Genomic DNA, 19,262 nt, shown 5'->3' with positions numbered 1-19,262 from the left:
AGAAATTATGTTCTGGGACATTTTAGACCCTTCAAATCGAAATAAAAGTTTTCCTCAACCCTTGACTACTGTTTTTCAGTCTGTCTGGGCGTTTGTCTGTTTGGCCGATCATAACCCATGCACCCATGGACAGATTTGCCTACAATATTGTTTATATGAAGCTCAATAGAACACTGTAAATGTTTTGAGTCTAGTTTGAGAATTCTAAGTTGATTGGTTTGAACTTTTATAAAGATAACTTCAGGCAAATCTAGGTTTCGAAGCAACAACAAAAACCTTTTTGATTAAAAGTAGAATAAAATGTAAAAGAGACTGTCTACGTAGTTTTAAATATGTTCTTAAAAACCTTTAATAATAAAATAAGAAACTATTATTTCTAAAATTGTGTCTGTTTTGTTCCTGTTTTTTCATTCTTATCTATATTTCAATTCCTTATTCATTCATTCTTATCTATATTTCAATTCCTTATTCATTCTATAAAGTCTCCATGGATATTTAACTTTGGGAAAGTTTGCAAGTCTAATTCTTCAATTAATTTATAATGTGTTCTGCAGAAATAGAGTCATTTGTGCACAACACTAATCTTGGAAAAGATTTTAAATCAGTTTAATATTTAATCATTTTTCATCATATGAACTGATTACTTGTCACAGGCACAATTCTACATATATAAATCTAGATTGGGTTTATGTTTTTTTTTGTATCCAATAAACGTTAAATCTGCAGTTAAACAGATTTGCCCCAATTTTATGGAGGCAGCTCACATGTCTCGAGGGAAAACAAAAATATTTTGCTTTAAAAAATGTTGATTGTTACAATTCTTAAAAATCCAGCAATTCGAAAATCTAAAATAGTAGATGTTAAACCGTAGATCTAAAATCGTAGATGTTAAATAGTAGATATAAAAATTAAAATAGTAGATTTAAAAAGTAGAGTTAAAATAGTAGATGTAAAAAGTAGATGTAAAATAGAAGATGTAAAATCGTAGATATAAAATAGTGGATTTAAAATAGTAGATGTAAAATAGTAGATGTAAAACCCTAGATGTAAAATAGTACATGTAAAATAGTAGATGTAAAATAGCAGATGTAAAATAGTAGATGTAAAATGGTAGATGTAAAATGGTACATGTAAAATAGTAGATGTAAAATAGTAAATGTAAAATCGTAAATGTAAAATAGTGAATATAAAATCTTAGATGTAAAATAGTAGATGTAAATTAGTCAAAGATGTAAAATAGTGAATGTAAAATCGTAGATGTAAAATAGTAGATGTAAAATAGTAGATGTAAAATAGTAGATGTAAAATGGTAGGTGTAAATTAGTCAATGTAAAATCGTAACTAAGAAAGGGGCGCACAGTGCAGAGCCCTAAAAGGCTAGTATTATAAAATCTCTACATTTTTGATATTTTAAACATTATTGATTTGATAAAACACAATTCATTATTTGAAATGTTAGATCAGCTTCAATACCAGAATTGGAAAATTAGATTTCGGGGTAAATATTGCGGCTGTTGGGACACAATTTCATTGAAATAAAATTACTCAGATCTAAACCATTTGACTATGTAAGGAACTAAAAATGATTTATTAATCTTAAACTTAATCTTAATCTTAAACTTAATCTTAATCTTAAACTTAATCTTAATCTTAAACTTAATCTTAATCTTAAACTTAATCTTAAACTTAATCTTAACCTTAAACTTAATCTTAATCTTAAACTTAATCTTAATTGTTACCTTAATCTTCATAAACAGTTATTTTTAGCTGTGTTACTATGAGGTTATTATTATTATTATTTCTTATAGAGTTTACACGATATGCCTCGCAGGGATTTCCTGCCGAGCTGTTCTGGACATAAACCTTCCCAGGTGGTTTGAATTTAATGCTAAGCTTTTATTTAGTAATGCTGCTATAAAAAAAAAACACCATTGTATGTGCTTTAGATTCATTCATGTTATCCAGTAGACGAAAAGTAAACAAACAGATTCTAAATACAAGAATACAAGAGCCCTGGTGCAATGTGTATATACCAGATAGTGAGGACAAGCCAAAGGTGGCCATTAACCCCAATTACCAGAACACATGCATTCCTTTGACATTGCAACTGTTTTTATACTAGTTAAAATTTCATTTGCGGTATTTCCAATAAAATTACAGTAAGAGAATGATATCGTGTCATATCGTGTAACGTCCTATTCGCCTGTCACGTTTTTTACAATAAATAGAGAGGTATAAAGAACCTATTTATAGATATTTAAATTGACAATATTGACAGTACAATTTCCTCGATTCGTACTTTTTATATTTCAGAATTAGAAACTAATATTTAGAGATTAATATTTCAGAATTAGAAACTAATATTTAGAGATTAATATTTCAGAATTAGAAACTAATATTTAGAGATTAATATTTCAGAATTAGAAACTAATATTTAGAGATTTATATTAATTAGAAACTAATATTTAGAGATTAATATTTCAGAATTAGAAACTAATATTTAGAGATTAATATTTCAGAATTAGAAACTAATATTTAGAGATTTATATTTCAGAATTAGAAACTAATATTTAGAGATTTATATTTCAGAATTAGAAACTCATATTTAGAGATTTATATTTCAGAATTAGAAACTTATATTTAGAGATTTATATTTCAGAATTAGAAACTTATATTTAGAGATCATTTTTCAGAATTAGAAACTAATATTTAAAGATTTGTTTTTTAGAATTAGAAACTTATACTTAGAGATTTATATTTCAGAATTAGAAACTAATATTTAAAGATTTATATTTCAGAATTAGAAACTCATATTTAAAGATTTATATTTCAGAATTGGAAACTTATATTTAGAGATTTATATTTCAGAATTGGAAACTTTTATTTAGAGATTTAAATTTCAGAATTAGAAACTCATATTTAAAGATATATATTTCAGAATTAGAAACTTTTATTTAGAGATTTATATTTCAGAATTGGAAACTAATATTTAAAGATTTATATTTCAGAATTAGAAACTCATATTTAAAGATTTATATTTCAGAATTGGAAACTTATATTTAGAGATTTATATTTCAGAATTAGAAACTAATATTTAGAGATTGATATTTCAGAATTAGAAACTTATATCTATAGATTTATATTTCAGAATTAGATATAGATTTAGGAGTAAAGATTTAGAAGTAAAAAAATGTGCGCTGCAGATTGGAGCGAACTGTATGGAAATCAGGTTAATCAAGTTTTTTTTTACTTCGTTATGATTTTTTGCTTTAAAACATCGCAAATATGATATTTTTTGAAAATTCGGTCAAACAGTGGCAAATGGTAAAATGAAATATTCTTAAAATTATCCAAAAGATTTTCAACTTTTGTAGAAAAAAGTTTTGCTACCACGCTGTTTGCATACTCTCTAACCTTTGTGCAAGATATGAATTATTGACGTTTGTTTTGAAAAGCATAGCTATGCAAAATTCGGCACAAACATCCTGGAAAACTTTGCAAAATGCAACTTAATGTTTTATAAAATCGGAGAAAGAGAAAAGGATGATTTCAATGAGTCGTCAACAAATGTAAAACCATCTCTAAGTATTACGTGTATAGGTATAACGTTGCCCACCTAAAAAGATCTTGAAGGGCATAAAAATTAAGAACACTACAATCTAAAAAAAAATTATTTTTCAATCTTCAAGTGTATTTCTACAAGTAAAAAATGGAGCACATCTCCAATTTGAAAAGACCCACCAGAACACTATACGAAAAAAAAGATTGAATAATCGTAACCAGTCTATCCCAAATAAAAATAGGTTTTTGGTTCACTCCATTCATTTATTTGTTTTTAGGGTTGTAGATAATACTAAATAATACTTTCTAACTTCTGATTCTAACTTCGATGGAAAATTACTTGCAATATTACTAATACTAATGCATTTTATTATTTCATTGTTATAAATTAGCCTTGAAAATGTAGTTTATTATTCGAGTAGCTGTGCTTCAAGCTTTCTATTTTAATTGATTCAATCGATGTAGAATTGGACAAGGTTGATATAACAAAAATCAAACAAAGCAAAAAACCACGAAATATGGATTTAATTTTATATCAAAATAGTTCACATGAAATAAAGTGTCTGGAAACAAATATTTGCAAAAATTAGGATGAAGTCCCTTGCATTAATTGTAATTAGAAAAAATAAGTTTGATTCCGTAATTTTCTCTGCGAGTATCATGCTAAAGCCGAGTTAAAAGGACTGTCAGCGTATTTTTAAGTGACCCTACATGCTAAGATAGGTATGCTCGATGTACAACGGTACCATTGAAATCTGATTAAAAATGTCGAAGATACTGTCATTTTTCTGACTCGAAAAGTGCTTATATTTCTGTGAAATTCTCGAGTTTTTTTCCTCAGAAACAAAAAATGAAGAAAAATATTTAAATAAACAAAAACATGGATATCTAATGACTATCATTACGTTTATGTACTATAGTACACGAATGAAAAGTACTATAATGATAATGAAGATGGTATTCTTCCAACTATATTTATGTTAATGTACTGTAGTACAAGGATAAAAAGTACTATGATAATAATAATGATATTCTTCCAACTATCATTAAGTGTATGTGCTGTAGTACAAGAATGAAAAGTACCATAATGATAATGAAGATGATATTCTTCCAACTATATTTATGTTAATGTACTGTAGTACAAGGATAAAAAGTACTATGATAATAATAATGATATTCTTCCAACTATCATTATGTTTATGTACTATAGTTCAAGGATGAAAAGTACTATAATGATAATAATAATATAATTCCAACTCTCATTATGTTTATGTACTATAGTACGAGGATGAAAAATACTATAATGATAATGAAGATGATATTCTGCCGACTATACCTCCGCTACCCACAGCTCTTGCAGCTTACAAGGTAATATTTATGTAATATTTATGTACATATTGTACATACACACGGGTAAACTAAGGAGAGGTTAAACTAAGGAGAGGTTAAACTAAGGAGAGGTAAAACTAAGGAAAGGTTAAACTAAGAAGAGGTTAAACTAAGGAGAGGTTAAACTAAGAAGAGGTTAAACTAAGGAGAGGTTAAACTAAGGAGAGGTTAAACTAAGAAAAGGTTAAACTAAGGAGAGGTTAAACTAAGGAGATGTTAAACCAAGGAGAGGTTAAACTAAGGAGATGTTAAACTAAGGAGAGGTTAAACTAAGGAGATGTTAAACAAAGAAGAGGTTAAGCAAAGGAGAGGTTAAACTAAGGAGAGGTAAAACTAAGGAGAGGTAAAACTAAGGAGAGGTTAAACTAAGAAGAGGTTAAACTAAGGAGAGGTTAAACTAAGGAGAGGTCAAACTAAGGAGAGGTTAAACTAAGAGAGGTTAAACTAAGGAGAGGTTAAACTAAGGAGAGGTAAAACTAAGGAGAGGTTAAACTAAGAAAAGGTTAAACTAAGGAGAGGTTAAACTAAGAAGAGGTTAAACCAAGGAGAGGTCAAACTAAGGAGAGGTTAAAATAAGGAGAGGTTAAACTAAGGAGAGGTTAAACTAAGGAGAGGTTAAACTAAGGAGAGGTTAAACTAAGGAGAGGTTAAACTAAGGAGAGGTTAAACTAAGGGAGAGGTTAAACTAAGAAGAGGTTAAACTATAGAGAGGTTAAACTAAGCATAGGTTAAACTAAGGAGAGGTTAAACTAAGAAGAGGTTAAACTAAGGAGAGGTTAAACTAAGGAGAGGTAAAACTAAGGAGAGGTTAAACTAAGGAGAGGTCAAACTAAGGAGAGTTTAAACTAAGGAGAGGTTAAATTAAAAAGAGGTTAAACTAAGGAGAGGTTAAACTAAGGATAGTTTAAACTAAGGAGAGGTTAAACTAAGGAGAGGTTAAACTAAGGAGAGGTTAAACTAAGGAGAGATTAAACTAAGGAGAGGTTAAATTAAGGAGAGGTAAACTGAAAAGAGTTTAAACTAAGGAGAGGTTAAACTAAGGAGAGGTTAAACTAAAGAGAGTTTAAAATAAGGAGAGGTTAAACTAAAGAGAGGTTAAGCTAAAGAGAGGTTAAAATAAGGAGAGGTTAAACTAAGGAGAGGTTAAACTAAGGAGAGGTTAAACTAAAGAGAGGTTAAACTAAGAAAAAGTTAAACTAAGAAGAGGTTAAACTAAAGAGAGGTTAAACTGAGGAGAGGTTAAACTAAGGAGAGGTTAAACTAAGGAGAGGTTAAACTTAGAAGAGGTTAAACTAAGGAGAGGTTAAACTAAGGAAAGGCTGATCGTGTTTCTTTACATTTTCCTGTGACGTAATTGGGACAGCGCTGAAACAAGATTTTGTAAAGAATAATTGCCCAGGTCCAGCCCACATATTCTTTAATTTAGATAGTAAAACCAGTCTCTGTGATGTATTATTTTTTACTTCACAGTGAGATGTAAACGACCCTTGTCTTCAATTATTTTTATTTATAATTATAACAATAATAAATTTTAAATAGAATTTCAAAGTTATATCTGTAAAGAAACGGTGCGTGCAAATTAATTACAATTAATATTTGAGATGTTTTTACTTCTCTGTCCATATACATTATACAATTCATAGTTTTTTACATTTTCTTCATTTCTTCTATTTTATATTAAAACTAGCCCCAATGGGAAACATGTTGACTTCTGGCATAAATAAATATTCCTTTTTCTCTGATAAAGAATAAAATATAAATTCAGAAACTACATAAAAAGGAAATAAATGCATTTGCATTTACATAAACTATTCTCTGGTTGTGTTTAACAGTTTTCCAACATGCTTCCAATATTTCATACAAAGATGGATTTAGAAAACATGAGATCCATTTACATAAAACGGACTGTTATTGTCTAACTTCATACAGGGTGTCCCATTAAACATGGGAATTGAATTACAAATTTGAAATCGTTTTTGTTCAGAATTAAAATTGTAATACCTGAGCCCGAGTCTTCCCAAATTAAAGGGCGTATTTAAGACGTACTTTGTGTGTCTCCGTACTCGATACATTGTTTGACCGTTAGATGTTTATTTGTTTTCGCCGAAAGGGGTCGTGTTATACCGCACTTCGGACGGCCACAGTCGGAGACGTCATATGTTAGCAAAAAGTACGTTCAAAAGGGTTGCAGCTCAGATTTCAAAAGTCCTAAGTATGTCTGCTATAAACATTAAAAGGCTGTGTCTATAATATTTCTGCAAGATAAACAATGAAGGCGGACAAAGTTTACTTTTTAGGTCACGTTTTTGGATTAGGATATATATATATACTAATTAGAAAAATGGTCGTAACAACGAGGTCAAAATCGCTTCCGGGGAGGTGTGGGTTGCAAAGAAATGGGGATTAGAAAATGAGAGTTTGTGGCAAAGACTCAATTTCCTTTATAAATTGAGACAGAAAGCTTTGACTATAGAATAATTCCAAATGTTTATCAAACCATTATGAGATTTACAGCAACTATACAGATATGGTTTTAAATTGGATTTAGTTTTTTAATAAGAAAAGAAAGAAAAAGAAGAATTTCACAAGATCAAAACGGAAGGAAGGAGCATTGAGCATAAGGGAAACTAGATCCAATCCTTGAAAGGCTTCTAACATAAAAGCAAAAGTGCAGTGCAGCTTCTAATTTAATCTTTAAAAGATGACTTGACAGCTAGGCTCAAAATTTAGAACTGACTGCAGCACACGCCAAACTAAAGTAAATTTAGAACTGACTGCAGCACACGTCAAACTAAAGTAAATTTAGAACTGACTGCAGAACACGCCAAACTAAAGTAAATTTAGAACTGACTGCAGCACACGTCAAACTGAAGTAAATTTAGAACTGACTGCAGCACACGTCAAACTAAACTAAATTTAGAACTGACTGCAGCACACGTCAAACTAAACTAAATTTAGAACTGACTGCAGCACACGTCAAACAAAAGTAAATTTAGAACTGACTGCAGCACACGTCAAACAAAAGTAAATTTAGAACTGACTGCAGCACACGTGAAACTAAAGTAAATTTAGAACTGACTACAGCACACGTTAAACTAAAGTAAATTTAGAACTGACTGCAGCACACGTCAAACTAAAGTAAATTTAGAACTGACTGCAGCACACGTCAGAGTAAAATAAATTGCACGTATGATTGAAATATAATATGTTTTCAATTATAACTCCTCCTAATGAAGAGCTATTGAGAAGAACAAAAATGTTTTGAATTTCTAATACAGAGTTACCCGCAAAGGATGAGACTTCAGAGACGATTTACTGAATTTGTTATGTCCGTTTTCTTGAATTAGGTTACCTTGTAGGTCAAAAATTGTTTATTTTTTTGCTTAATTATTTAGTAAACCAACAAATTACTCAATTGAATACAGCAACAAAAAAATCAAGCTTAAAATCGTCATATTTTTAGAGTTTTGGGTCGTCTTTACAGTCTCATCCTTTGTGGGTTACACTGTATATGACAGGAAAAATTATTTTTTCTCAAAATGAGAAAATCAAATTTATTAGGGCTGGGAACTTTAAAATGGTGGATATGAGGATTAACGCTTAATCTTCTCTTTTTGCTAATCTCGAGATTACCATAATCTCGAGATTATGTTAGTCTCGAGATTAAATATCTAGATCAACAAATTTGATTCTAGGAACGCCAGATATGTTGGTTTTCGTGACTGAAAGGACCATCACTTAATTTCTTACCCATTTATTTATTAATATATTAGTCAAAATCGGTTAAAAAAGAATCTTTAACCGTATTATTGAATATTTTTCTTCACCGATTAATTTACAAAATGGCCGACAACAAATGCTTTATTTGTTAAAATTTCGGATTTCTCTCATGGGATAGAATTTATTTTCAAGGCTGTCATTGGTCAATACAATTTACGAACTATATTTCTCACTCTCATTGGAGAAAACTATGTGCAGATATCCAAAGAGAGAGAAAAAGAGTGGATTAAGGACTAAAATTAAAAGTTTCTAATTCGGTTTAAGTAGTTGGGATAAAAGGTTATCCATTCTAAAGTTCCCAGGTCTGGTTACATATTAAAAATTCTGAACATATTTTGTTCTTCTCAATATCTTTTCAATAAGAGGAGTTATGATTGAAAACATATAAGATTTCAATATTACTTACAATTTATTTTAGTTTGCCGTGAGTCGTAAATTCTCCCTGTCCTGCCTGTAGAAAGATATTTAAACACAGTTTTATCTTATATTTTCTTCTCCAAACTTTAATAGAAAAAGTATGCAAAGAAAACATTATTCAGAAAAATTAGAAAGTCAAACTGGGAAAATTAATATATTCTGTTTTAATCTCAAACACACATGAAAAATTATTTTAAACTATTGATCAATTAAAAGATTATTTGGTTGATTAATTCCAAAAGAAATCAAAAGCGATTTTTAAAAAATAAATCCATATATCTTTGCGACCAGATGTAGTAAACCGAAATATTTCAAACTTACTTATATGTTGATTGAGAAAATTTAAGTTTGAAATAGCAAAAATTTACACCATCAGGTTGCAAAGATATAGGGACTAGAAAATTTTAGTTTGTCACTAAAATGTGTTCCAAAACGATGTCCCTGCTCTGTTGCAATTGTAAAAATAAAGATTAAAGACTTTAATTTTTCTTTAATTAATCGAGGAAAACTGAATTGTCTTAGTTTGTGACATCTCCGTATTTTTGTGAAATAAAATAAAGTGCGACTTAAAATCCTTTCCCATGTTTACTGGGACTGCACACTGTCTCTATATCTGATTGGGTTTAGTTCTGCATATTTTATGAGAATATCTTGGGATCTAATTTTATTCTATTTTTTAGGATTCAACAACACAGCAGATTAACAGAAGGTAACAAATTAACAACAACAAGTACAAACACAGTACAGTACAATATAGTAAAGTCCAGTACAGTACAGTACAAAACAGTACAAGAAAGTAAAATACAATGCAGTACAGTGCAAATTTGTAAATTACAAAAAATTCAGTAATTATTATAAGCAATCCTTGTCTATCATCACTGAACACTTAGATTTTCACGTTTTCAATAATTTTAAACTCTTGGCCATTTTTTAAACTTCTCCGGTAGGGTGTAAAATACAAGAAAATCTAAACCATTATGGCGAACCTTGTTCAGAAAATCAAATATTATTTTTCATATAATTTTGATTCTAAGGTGGAGTTATGACGGAGGGGATACAGATCCCAGACCAGAGACAACCCGGAGCAACAAACCTTCATTCTTTCCGAACCTACATCCAGACTCAGATTATACCTATGTTGCTCCGGGCCTGGAGGAGAGTGGAAACCTTGGAACACGGTTCCCATCCTCTAGACCTGACACTATGTTCAGCAGTAGGAGAATATCAACAAGTTCATCCAACCTGGACACATCCTCTTTCAACCCTGGTCGATGGAACGGATACTCATTTACATCCGTCAATATGAAACCAAGGTCAACCAATTCATATTCAAAATATTTATTCTACTCTGGCTAGCATAGACTACTATTATGTACATATTTTAATATACTGATAAGCTAATCATCTGTTTAAAATTCAAAGACTTTATGCAGATTAAATATTTTATCAAAATATTTTACCTTTCAGGGACAATTTGGCTCTAGAAGGAGATATAGATTATACAACATATAGATATCAACCCAGTTCATTTAGTGCTGAATCATCTAGAACTGCAACTAGGAAACCAAGGTAGGTTTCTAGATGGATAACTAAGAAACCAAGGTAGGTTTCTAGAAGGAAAACTAGGAAACCAAGGTATAGGTTTCTAGATTGAGAACTAGGAAACCAAGGTAGGTTTCTAAAAGGAGAACTAGGAAACCAAGGTAGGTTTCTGGAAGGGGAACTAAGAAACCAAGGTAGGTTTCTAGAAGGAGAACTAGGAAACCAAGGTATGTTTCTAGATAGAGATCTAGGAAACCAAGGTATAGGTTTCTAGAAGGAGAACTAGGAAACCAAGGTATAGGTTTCTAGAAGGAGAACTAGGAAACCATGGTCGGTTTCTAGAAGGAGAACTAGAAAACGAAGGTAGGTTTCTAGATAGAGTCCTAGGGAACAAAAGTATGGGTTTCTAGAAGGAAAACTAGGAAACCGAGGTAGGTTCCTAGAAGGAGAACTAGGAAACCAAGGTAGGTTTCTAGAAGGAGAACTAGGAAACCAAGGTCGGTTTCTAGAAGGAGAACTAGAAAACCAAGGTAGGTTTCTAGATTTAGACCTAGGAAACCAAGGTATAGGTTTCTAGAAGGAGAACTAGGATACCAATTTAAAGGTTTCTAGAAGGAGACCTAGGAAACCAAGGTATAGGTTTCTAGAAGGAGAACTAGGAAACCAATTTAAAGTTTTCTAGAAGGAGAACTAGGACACCAAGGTAGGTTTCTAGAAGCAGAACTAGGAAACCAAGGTATAGGTTTCTAGATGGAGAACTAGGAAACAAAGGCTGGCACAATTGATCTAATAATAGCGTTTTTCCTCTTTCTATTAACCGATCCCTATCATAAAGAAAACTGTTTATTCCAGAATTGAAAATGTGATCAATTTACTGAAAAGCTAATCATCTGTTTAAAATTCAAAGACTTTATGCAGACTAAATATTTTATCAAAATAGTGTACCTTTCAGGGACAATTTGGCTCTAGAAGGAGATATAGATTATACAACATATAGATATCAACCCAGTTCATTTAGTGCTGAATCATCTAGAACTGCAACTAGGAAACCAAGGTAGGTTTCTAGATGGATAACTAGGAAACCAAGGTATAGGTTTTTAGAAGGAGAACTAGGAAACCAAGGTAAAGGTTTCTAGAAGGAGAACTAGGAAACCAATGTAAAGGTTTCTAGAAGAAGAACTAGGAAACCAAGGTAGGTTTCTAGAAGGAGAACTAGGAAACTAATGTAAAAGTTTCCGGAAGGAGAATTAGGAAACCAAAGTATAGGTTTCTAGATGGAGAACTAGGAAACCAAGGTAGGTTTCTGGAAGGAGAACTAGGAAACCAATGTAAAGGTTTCTAGATAGAGAACTAGGAAACCAATGTAAAGGTTTCTAGATGGAGAGCTAGGAAACCAAGGTAGGTTTCTAGAAGGAGAACTAGGAAACTAATGTAAAAGTTTCTAGAAGGAGAATTAGGAAACCAATGTAAAGGTTTCTAGATGGAGAACTAGGAAACCAAGGTAGGTTTCTGGAAGGAGAACTAGGAAACCAAGGAAGGTTTCTAGAATGAGAACTAGGAAACCAAGGTAAAGGTTTCTAGAAGGAGAACTAGGAAACCAAGGTAAAGGTTTCTAGATAGAGACCTAGGAAACCAAGGTATAGGTTCCTAAAAGGAGAACTAGGAAACCAAGGTATAGGTTTCTAGAAGGAGAACTAGGAAACCAATGCAGGTTTCTAGATGGAGAATTAGGAAACCAATGTAAAGGTTTCTAGATAGAGAACTAGGAAACCAATGTAAAGGTTTCTAGATAGAGAACTAGGAAAGCAAGGTAAAGGTTTCTAGAAGGAGAACTAGGAAACCAATGTAGGTTTCTAGAAGGAGAACTAGGAAACCAAGGTAAAGGTTTCTAGAAGGAGAAGGAAACCAAGGTAAAGGTTTCTAGAAGGAGAACTAGGAAACCAAGGTAAAGGTTTCTAGAAGGAGAATTAGGAAACCAATGTAAAGGTTTCTAGATGGAGAGCTAGGAAACCAATGTAGGTTTCTAGATAGAGAACTAGGAAACCAAGGTAAAGGTTTCTAGAAGGAGAACTAGGAAACCAATGTAGGTTTCTAGAAGGAGAACTAGGAAACCAAGGTAAATGTTTCTAGAAGGAGAACTAGGAAACCAATGTTAAGGTTTCTAGCAGGAGAACTAGAAACTATTATTGAAATATCATTTTCTGTTTAAATCATATAGCTGATTTTTCTAAATGAATCCTTCCTACCCTATTATAGTTTTAATGAGTTTAAGCCAGCACCCAAACCACACAACCTACCCTGACCACAAAACATCAATGTTTACTAATGTTTACAAACATTAATGTATGTTTACTCCGCAAGTATCCTGTTTGCTAATGCATTTTCAGTCAGTTCCTGTTAAAGGGAAGGTTTGACAATTTTAGCACCGGTTAAAGGGCATCTTCCTAACTTTACATACTTGACTAGTACTATTATTTCATTTTCCATACTTTTCAAAAAGAAATATATTAAACCAGGTTTATATTTAGAGGGTGCGCCTCGTGTCCATTTTTGGAAAAATCTAAGCGTTTTTGCAAGCTTTTTGCATTTTATGAAATAATAATAATTTAGAAGTTCGCAGATTTTTCTTATTTTCATCGTCGGATTTCCCAAAAATATTGTACTAGTACTTGTTACTTATTTTGAGGCAACGTTTTATCTAGGACCGGAAAGAAAACCTAATGGGGTAAAAAGTGACACTGTTAACTCAGGTTCATTTCAAGTACCGGGCCGATTTTTGACCAGCTCGAGTAAGCTGTACTGTACAATTACAGATTATGTAAGAAAGAATTTTATGTGGTGAGTTACCGCAAAAAAATGTGCCTTGTTGATTCAATCGTTTTAATGTTTATTGGATACATACAATTAAGACCAGCCATGATTAAGTTATCTTTGTTACCTTTTTTATAGGTAATTAATCTTTCTTCAGGGATAATTTGGAGTTGAAAGGGGAGATGGATTTTTATAAACAAAATTACCAACATTCAAGATCAGCTCTATTACAGAGACCGACCAGTCAAAGACCAAGGTATAATTCTATCATAAAACATATTCTTTTAGATTTGCATTACATCTCAAAGACTTAATAATAATATCAAACTGTTTTGTTCGTTTAAGGAATGAACAAAAACATGTAGAAATTAGAAGCATAAATCTCACAAATTAAGAGCATATATCTCACGAATTAGGAGCATCTCACGAATTTGGAGCATATATCTCACGAATTTTAGCTTATTTTAACTAAGGGTTAAACAATTTTATTTTCTAAATGTTCCCAAAATCATTCAAAATATGTGTGTCGTTGTGTGCATACAGGGTTCCTCTAAAAGGATAAGACTCTCTAAGATGACTGTACGAAATATACGGAATACACGAGGTGCGGCCGAACAGTTCTGCAAAATTGTTTTTGTGGTACTTCTAGATGTCATAGCCCTGTAATTTTTTTTAAAAGTTCACTATCTATGCCGGATGCATTTTTGGCCAGGTTGGCGTCAAGTAGATTATTATTGTGATGTAAGGAGTGTTCTTCTGAAGGTTGATTAGCTTCGTTGCACAGGAATATATGGAATATTAACCAGAGAAAAAATACACGTTGGAGGCTCAGTTACCCAAAAATGTTTCTATTACACTCCTGTATGCCGGTTACATTAGCGCCTGATCCAATCAGGGTTCAGTCATGTGTTTGTTGTCTATTCTGAACCAATAGAAATATGGCGGTAACATCTATCTTTCTATCTATCTCGATATTCAATCAGAGCTATGAATCTTTCAATCGGCGCTATCAGTAAATGGAAATATTTATTTCTACTGAAACTATAGTGATTAGATGCAAAAACTAAGCATGGAACCCTAACACATAATCTAGAACGCATTTTAAACCAATTTTATGAATTTTAATGATGGTTTAATGGGGTTAAGAAGGAAAAATATAATATTTGAAGGATTATGACATGTCCGGGAAAGATCATCAAGACTCCAAAAAAGGTCAAAAATGTTGACAATTGTTGAAACCCTATTAGCAAGGGTTCAAGAAGTACGTTTGCCAGACAGCTTGGTGTACGCTTTACACTGTAAACAAAGTTATAAATCAAAATCTTAAAAAGACAAAATGACAAAGATCTGGGTTAAAGGAATTGAATCTTTCTCACAAACACTGATTTTATAATCTCTATATCTTTGTAATCCAATGCCGTAGACCTTAGATATTTCAAACTATGAATTCTGTTAGATGAAAAAATCTAAGTTTGAAATATCAAAGGATTACACCATCAGGTGGAAAAAATATAGGTATTAGAAAATCAGAGTTTGTTACTAAGACTCAATTCTTTTATCCCAAAGTCTCTAACATAAAACCAGAGGAGATTACAGTGATTATGGATCTTAAACGTGAATCAAAACCAGAAAAATCCTCGAATGTCCTTCCTACATTAAATACTCAATCTATCATTTCTTTTATTCGCTCTTAAGAAGTCTAAAACAGACTCTGATGGATCACATTTGAGACTATTCCTAAAATTTTCTTGCTGTGACGAGCGAAGCTATAAATATACTTTCGGTGAACGCCCCTGATATTACAACAAAGATATGATATGAAATCAACTGATCTGAAAAATAATCCGGTCTAGATATAGTGAACTTTTTAAAAAGAGACATCTAGAATAAAATTTCGCAAATCTCGAAATAATACTTGCTTCCTGCATCCCTTCATTCAGCTGTTCACGTCTCATAATCTTTAAAATCATTAAATACTAGCTGAAGGGCCTGGCGTTGCCCGTGGAAAAAAATTTTAACAGAAATGTTGAGAAAAAAATCCAATTTTTTTAGCCGATAACACCCCCCGGCCCCCCATGAGTGTCCACAAAATGTTTCAGACTATTCGGTCCAGCCGTTTAGCCGGCTATAGGAAACAAATCTATATACGATCGAATGTCTTGTTTTATTATATAGATTGATAAACTACTCCAAATTATACCTTCGAATTGCCATATTTAAAGAGTCTGAGGTCATGTTAAACTCTGATCTTTTGTGGGTAACCCTGTAAATGAAATACCGTTTTTGTATGTCATAACTTGTTTTTCAGAGACAATTTGTCGTTGAACGGATCAATGCAGTTTAGAACAGATAAGCATGAGTATTCTGGAGAATCCGTCCCAAGGGTTAAAGTTGATCCTAGAGGCAGGGATACACTCAAGTAAGTAAAATACAGGATAAGCATGAGTATTCTGGAGAATCCGTCCCAAGGGTTAAAGTTGATCCTAGAGACAGGGATACACTCAAGTAAGTAAAATACAGGATAAGCATGAGTATTCTGGAAAATCCGTCCCAAGGGTTAAAGTTGATCCTAGAGGCAGGGATACACTCAAGTAAGTAAAATACAGGATAAGCATGATTATACTAGAGAATCCGTCCCAAGGGTTAGAGTTGATCCTAGAGACAGGGATACACTCAAGTTAGTAAAATAATTAAAAATACTGCAATCCTAATTTCATGTGACTTTACATGAAAAGAGGGTAATGCCAGATGTACCCTTACTATTACTACTTTATATTTATACATAAGAAATTTAGGTTTAGATCAGGTATATCTTATATATCTATGTTTAGATCAGCTGATATATCTATGTATAGATCAGCTATATCTGATATATCTATGTATAGATCAGCTATATCTGATATATCTATGTTTAGATCAGCTATATCTGATATATCTATGTTTAGATCAGCTATATCAAATATATCTATGTTTAGATCAGGTATATCTGATATACTTATGTTAAGATCAGGTATATCAGATATATCTATGTTTAGATCAGGCATATCAGATATATCTATGTTTAGCTCAGCTATATCAGATATATCTATGTTTAGATCAGCTAAATCAGATATATCTATGTTTAGGTAAGCTATATCTGATAAATCTATGTGTAGATCTGGTATATCTGATATATCTATGTTTAGATCAGGTATATCAGATATATCTATGTTTAGATCTGGTATATCTGATATATCTATGTTTAGATCAGGTATATCAGATATATCTATGTTTAGATCAGGTATGTCTGATATATCTATGTTTAGATCAGCTATATCAGATATATCTATGTTTAGATCAGGTATGTCTGATATATCTATGTTTAGATAAGCTATATCAGATATAACTATGTTTAGATCAGCTATATCAGATATATCTATGTTTAGATCAGGTATATCTGATATATCTATGTATAGATCAGCTAAATCAGATATATCTATGTTTAGGTAAGCTATATCTGATAAATCTATGTGTAGTAAGATCTGGTATATTTGATATATCTATGTTTAGATCTGGTATATCTGATATATCTATGTTTAGATCAGGTATATCAGATATATCTATGTTTAGATAAGCTATATCAGATATATCTATGTTTAGATCAGCTATATCTGATATATCTATGTTTAGATCTGGTATATCAAATATATCTATGTTTAGATCAGGTAGGTCTTAAATATCTATGTTTAGATCAGGTATATCTGATATATCTATGTTTAGATCAGCTATATCAGATATATCTATGTTTAGATCAGCTATATCTGATATATCTATGTTTAGATCAGGTATATCTTATATATCTATGTTTAGATCAGCTATATCAGATATATCTATGTTTAGATCAGGTATATCTGATATATCTATGTATAGATCAGCTATATCAGATATATCTATGTTTAGATCAGCTATATCAGATATATCTATGTTTAGATCAGCTATATCAGATGACAGGTTTCTGGGTAAATCGACAACTAGAAGCGATTTTCAGGTAAAATAATTTTGATTAATTATGCAATGTGCAATGTGAATTTATTTACAGATTTCAATTTATTGATTCCTTAAAGGAACTGTAAATGTTCTTTTAAGTAAGATGTCATTAAAATCTACCATGTCCGATTCACAGTGGGACCCCTTTAACCTCTATCTAAGTAACAATTAGGAAGATATTTTCGTTGTTCTGTCTTAAAATGTTGAAGGCTGTTAACTTCCTACACTTTCTCTGCAGCATAAATCCGCAAGTCACTTTATTAGAGAAAACCTCATGGATGCTTGAACAGATAGAGCAGAGCTTTAAAGGGTACCATTGTGAATCGGACATGCCTACAGACCCTTCATTCAATTTCTTAAGTTTATCATGGAGTGCATTCTAAATTATTTGTTTTAGAAGTATAGTATTCGGGGACCAGAAGATCTGCGTGCTATGCCTAAATGGTATGTTGCTCCAGCTAAAGTAACCGCAAACTAAACAGTATGTTGCTCCAGCTAAAGTAACAGCAAACTAAACAGTATGTTGCTCCAGCTAAAGTGAGCGCAAACTAAACAGTATGTTGCTCCAATTATAGTGAACAGAACACAAACTAAACCGTATGTTGCTCAGGCTAAATTGGGCGCAAACTAAACAGTATGTTGCTCCAGCTAAAGTAAGCACAAACTAAACAGTATGTTGCTCCAGCTAAGGTAAGCGCAAACTGAACAGTATGTTGCTTCAACTATAGTGAACAGAACACAAACTAAACAGTATGTTGCTCCAGCTAAAGTAACAGCAAACTAAACAGTTTGTTGCTCCAGCTAAATTGAGCGAAAACTAAACAGCATGTTGCTCCAACTAAAGTGAGAGCTAACTAAACAGTATGTTGCTCCAGCTAAAGTGAGAGAAAACTAAACAGTATGTTGCTCCAGCTAAAGTGAGCTCAAACTAAACAGTATGTTGCTCCAGCTAAAGTGAGCGCAAACTAACAGTATGTTGCTCCAGCTAAAGTGAGCGCAAACTAACAGTATGTTGCTCCAGTTAAAGTGAGCGCAAACTGAATTGTGTTAGACCCTAATTGTTAATTTGATTTATGATAATCTAAAACGCTTTTATTATTATATCATTCCTTCTTATATAATCATTAATTAGCACAAATTGTTTCTACAGGGGGATTCTATTAATCTAACGTTTAAAGAATTTAATTGTAATTTTAAGACATTTTAGTGTATATACATTTAACATATTTATATATTTTTAGATAATTTAAATTGTTAAGTTCTTATAATCAGCCATCTTGAAGTTTTAAGTCCATGTGATTAGTTATTATTAATTGTATAAAATCCTTGTGAACAGTTGATATTAATTGTATTAAGTCCTTGCGATTAGACAATATGAATTGTATTAAGTCCTTGTGATTAGACAATATGAATTGTATTAAATCCTTGTGATTAGACAATATGAATTGTATTAAGCCCTTGTGATTAGACAATATGAATTGTATTATCCTTGTGATTAGACAATATGAATTGTATTAAGCCCTTGTGATTAGACAATATGAATTGTATTAAGTCCTTGCAATTAGACAATATGAATTGTATTAAGTCCTTGCAATTAGACAATATGAATTGTATTAAGTCCTTGCAATTAGACAATATGAATCGATAAATCCTTAATATGACAATAAGTATTGTATAGCCCTTGCAATTAGACAATATAAATCGATTAAGTTATTTAAAAAAACAATGAAGTTCTT

The 19,262-nt window shown here is 31.6% G+C and overlaps 1 protein-coding gene across 1 annotated transcript; it reads left to right on the top strand.

The window, feature by feature from the left end:
* The first annotated feature begins 3,131 nt into the window (after positions 1 to 3,131).
* Positions 3,132 to 19,014, top strand: LOC111697769 (uncharacterized). The gene is made up of 10 exons (XM_023467888.1): positions 3,132 to 3,229; positions 4,843 to 4,929; positions 9,828 to 9,856; positions 10,182 to 10,460; positions 10,615 to 10,716; positions 11,642 to 11,743; positions 13,658 to 13,756; positions 15,809 to 15,919; positions 17,470 to 17,527; positions 17,924 to 19,014. The coding sequence occupies exons 1-10, from the start codon at positions 3,191 to 3,193 to the stop codon at positions 18,002 to 18,004; spliced, it is 987 nt and encodes a 328-aa protein (XP_023323656.1). The 5' UTR covers positions 3,132 to 3,190; the 3' UTR covers positions 18,005 to 19,014.
* Positions 19,015 to 19,262: the final 248 nt, after the last annotated feature.

Source organism: Eurytemora carolleeae, unplaced genomic scaffold (genome assembly GCF_000591075.1).
Source record: "Eurytemora carolleeae unplaced genomic scaffold, Eaff_2.0 scaffold305, whole genome shotgun sequence".
Lineage (NCBI taxonomy): Eukaryota > Metazoa > Arthropoda > Copepoda > Calanoida > Temoridae > Eurytemora > Eurytemora carolleeae.
Note: the sequence above shows the minus strand (reverse complement) of the source record. Positions and strands in the feature narration are given on the sequence as shown.

Excerpts from the sequence above, each read along its gene's own strand:
- LOC111697769 (XM_023467888.1), top strand. The coding sequence starts at position 3,191 with ATGTGCGCTGCAGATTGGAGCGAACTGTATGGAAATCAG. Across the intron at positions 11,744-13,657 it reads ACTGCAACTAGGAAACCAAG|GGATAATTTGGAGTTGAAAG; the intron begins GTAGGTTTCTAG and ends ATCTTTCTTCAG. Across the intron at positions 17,528-17,923 it reads CAACTAGAAGCGATTTTCAG|AAGTATAGTATTCGGGGACC; the intron begins GTAAAATAATTT and ends TATTTGTTTTAG.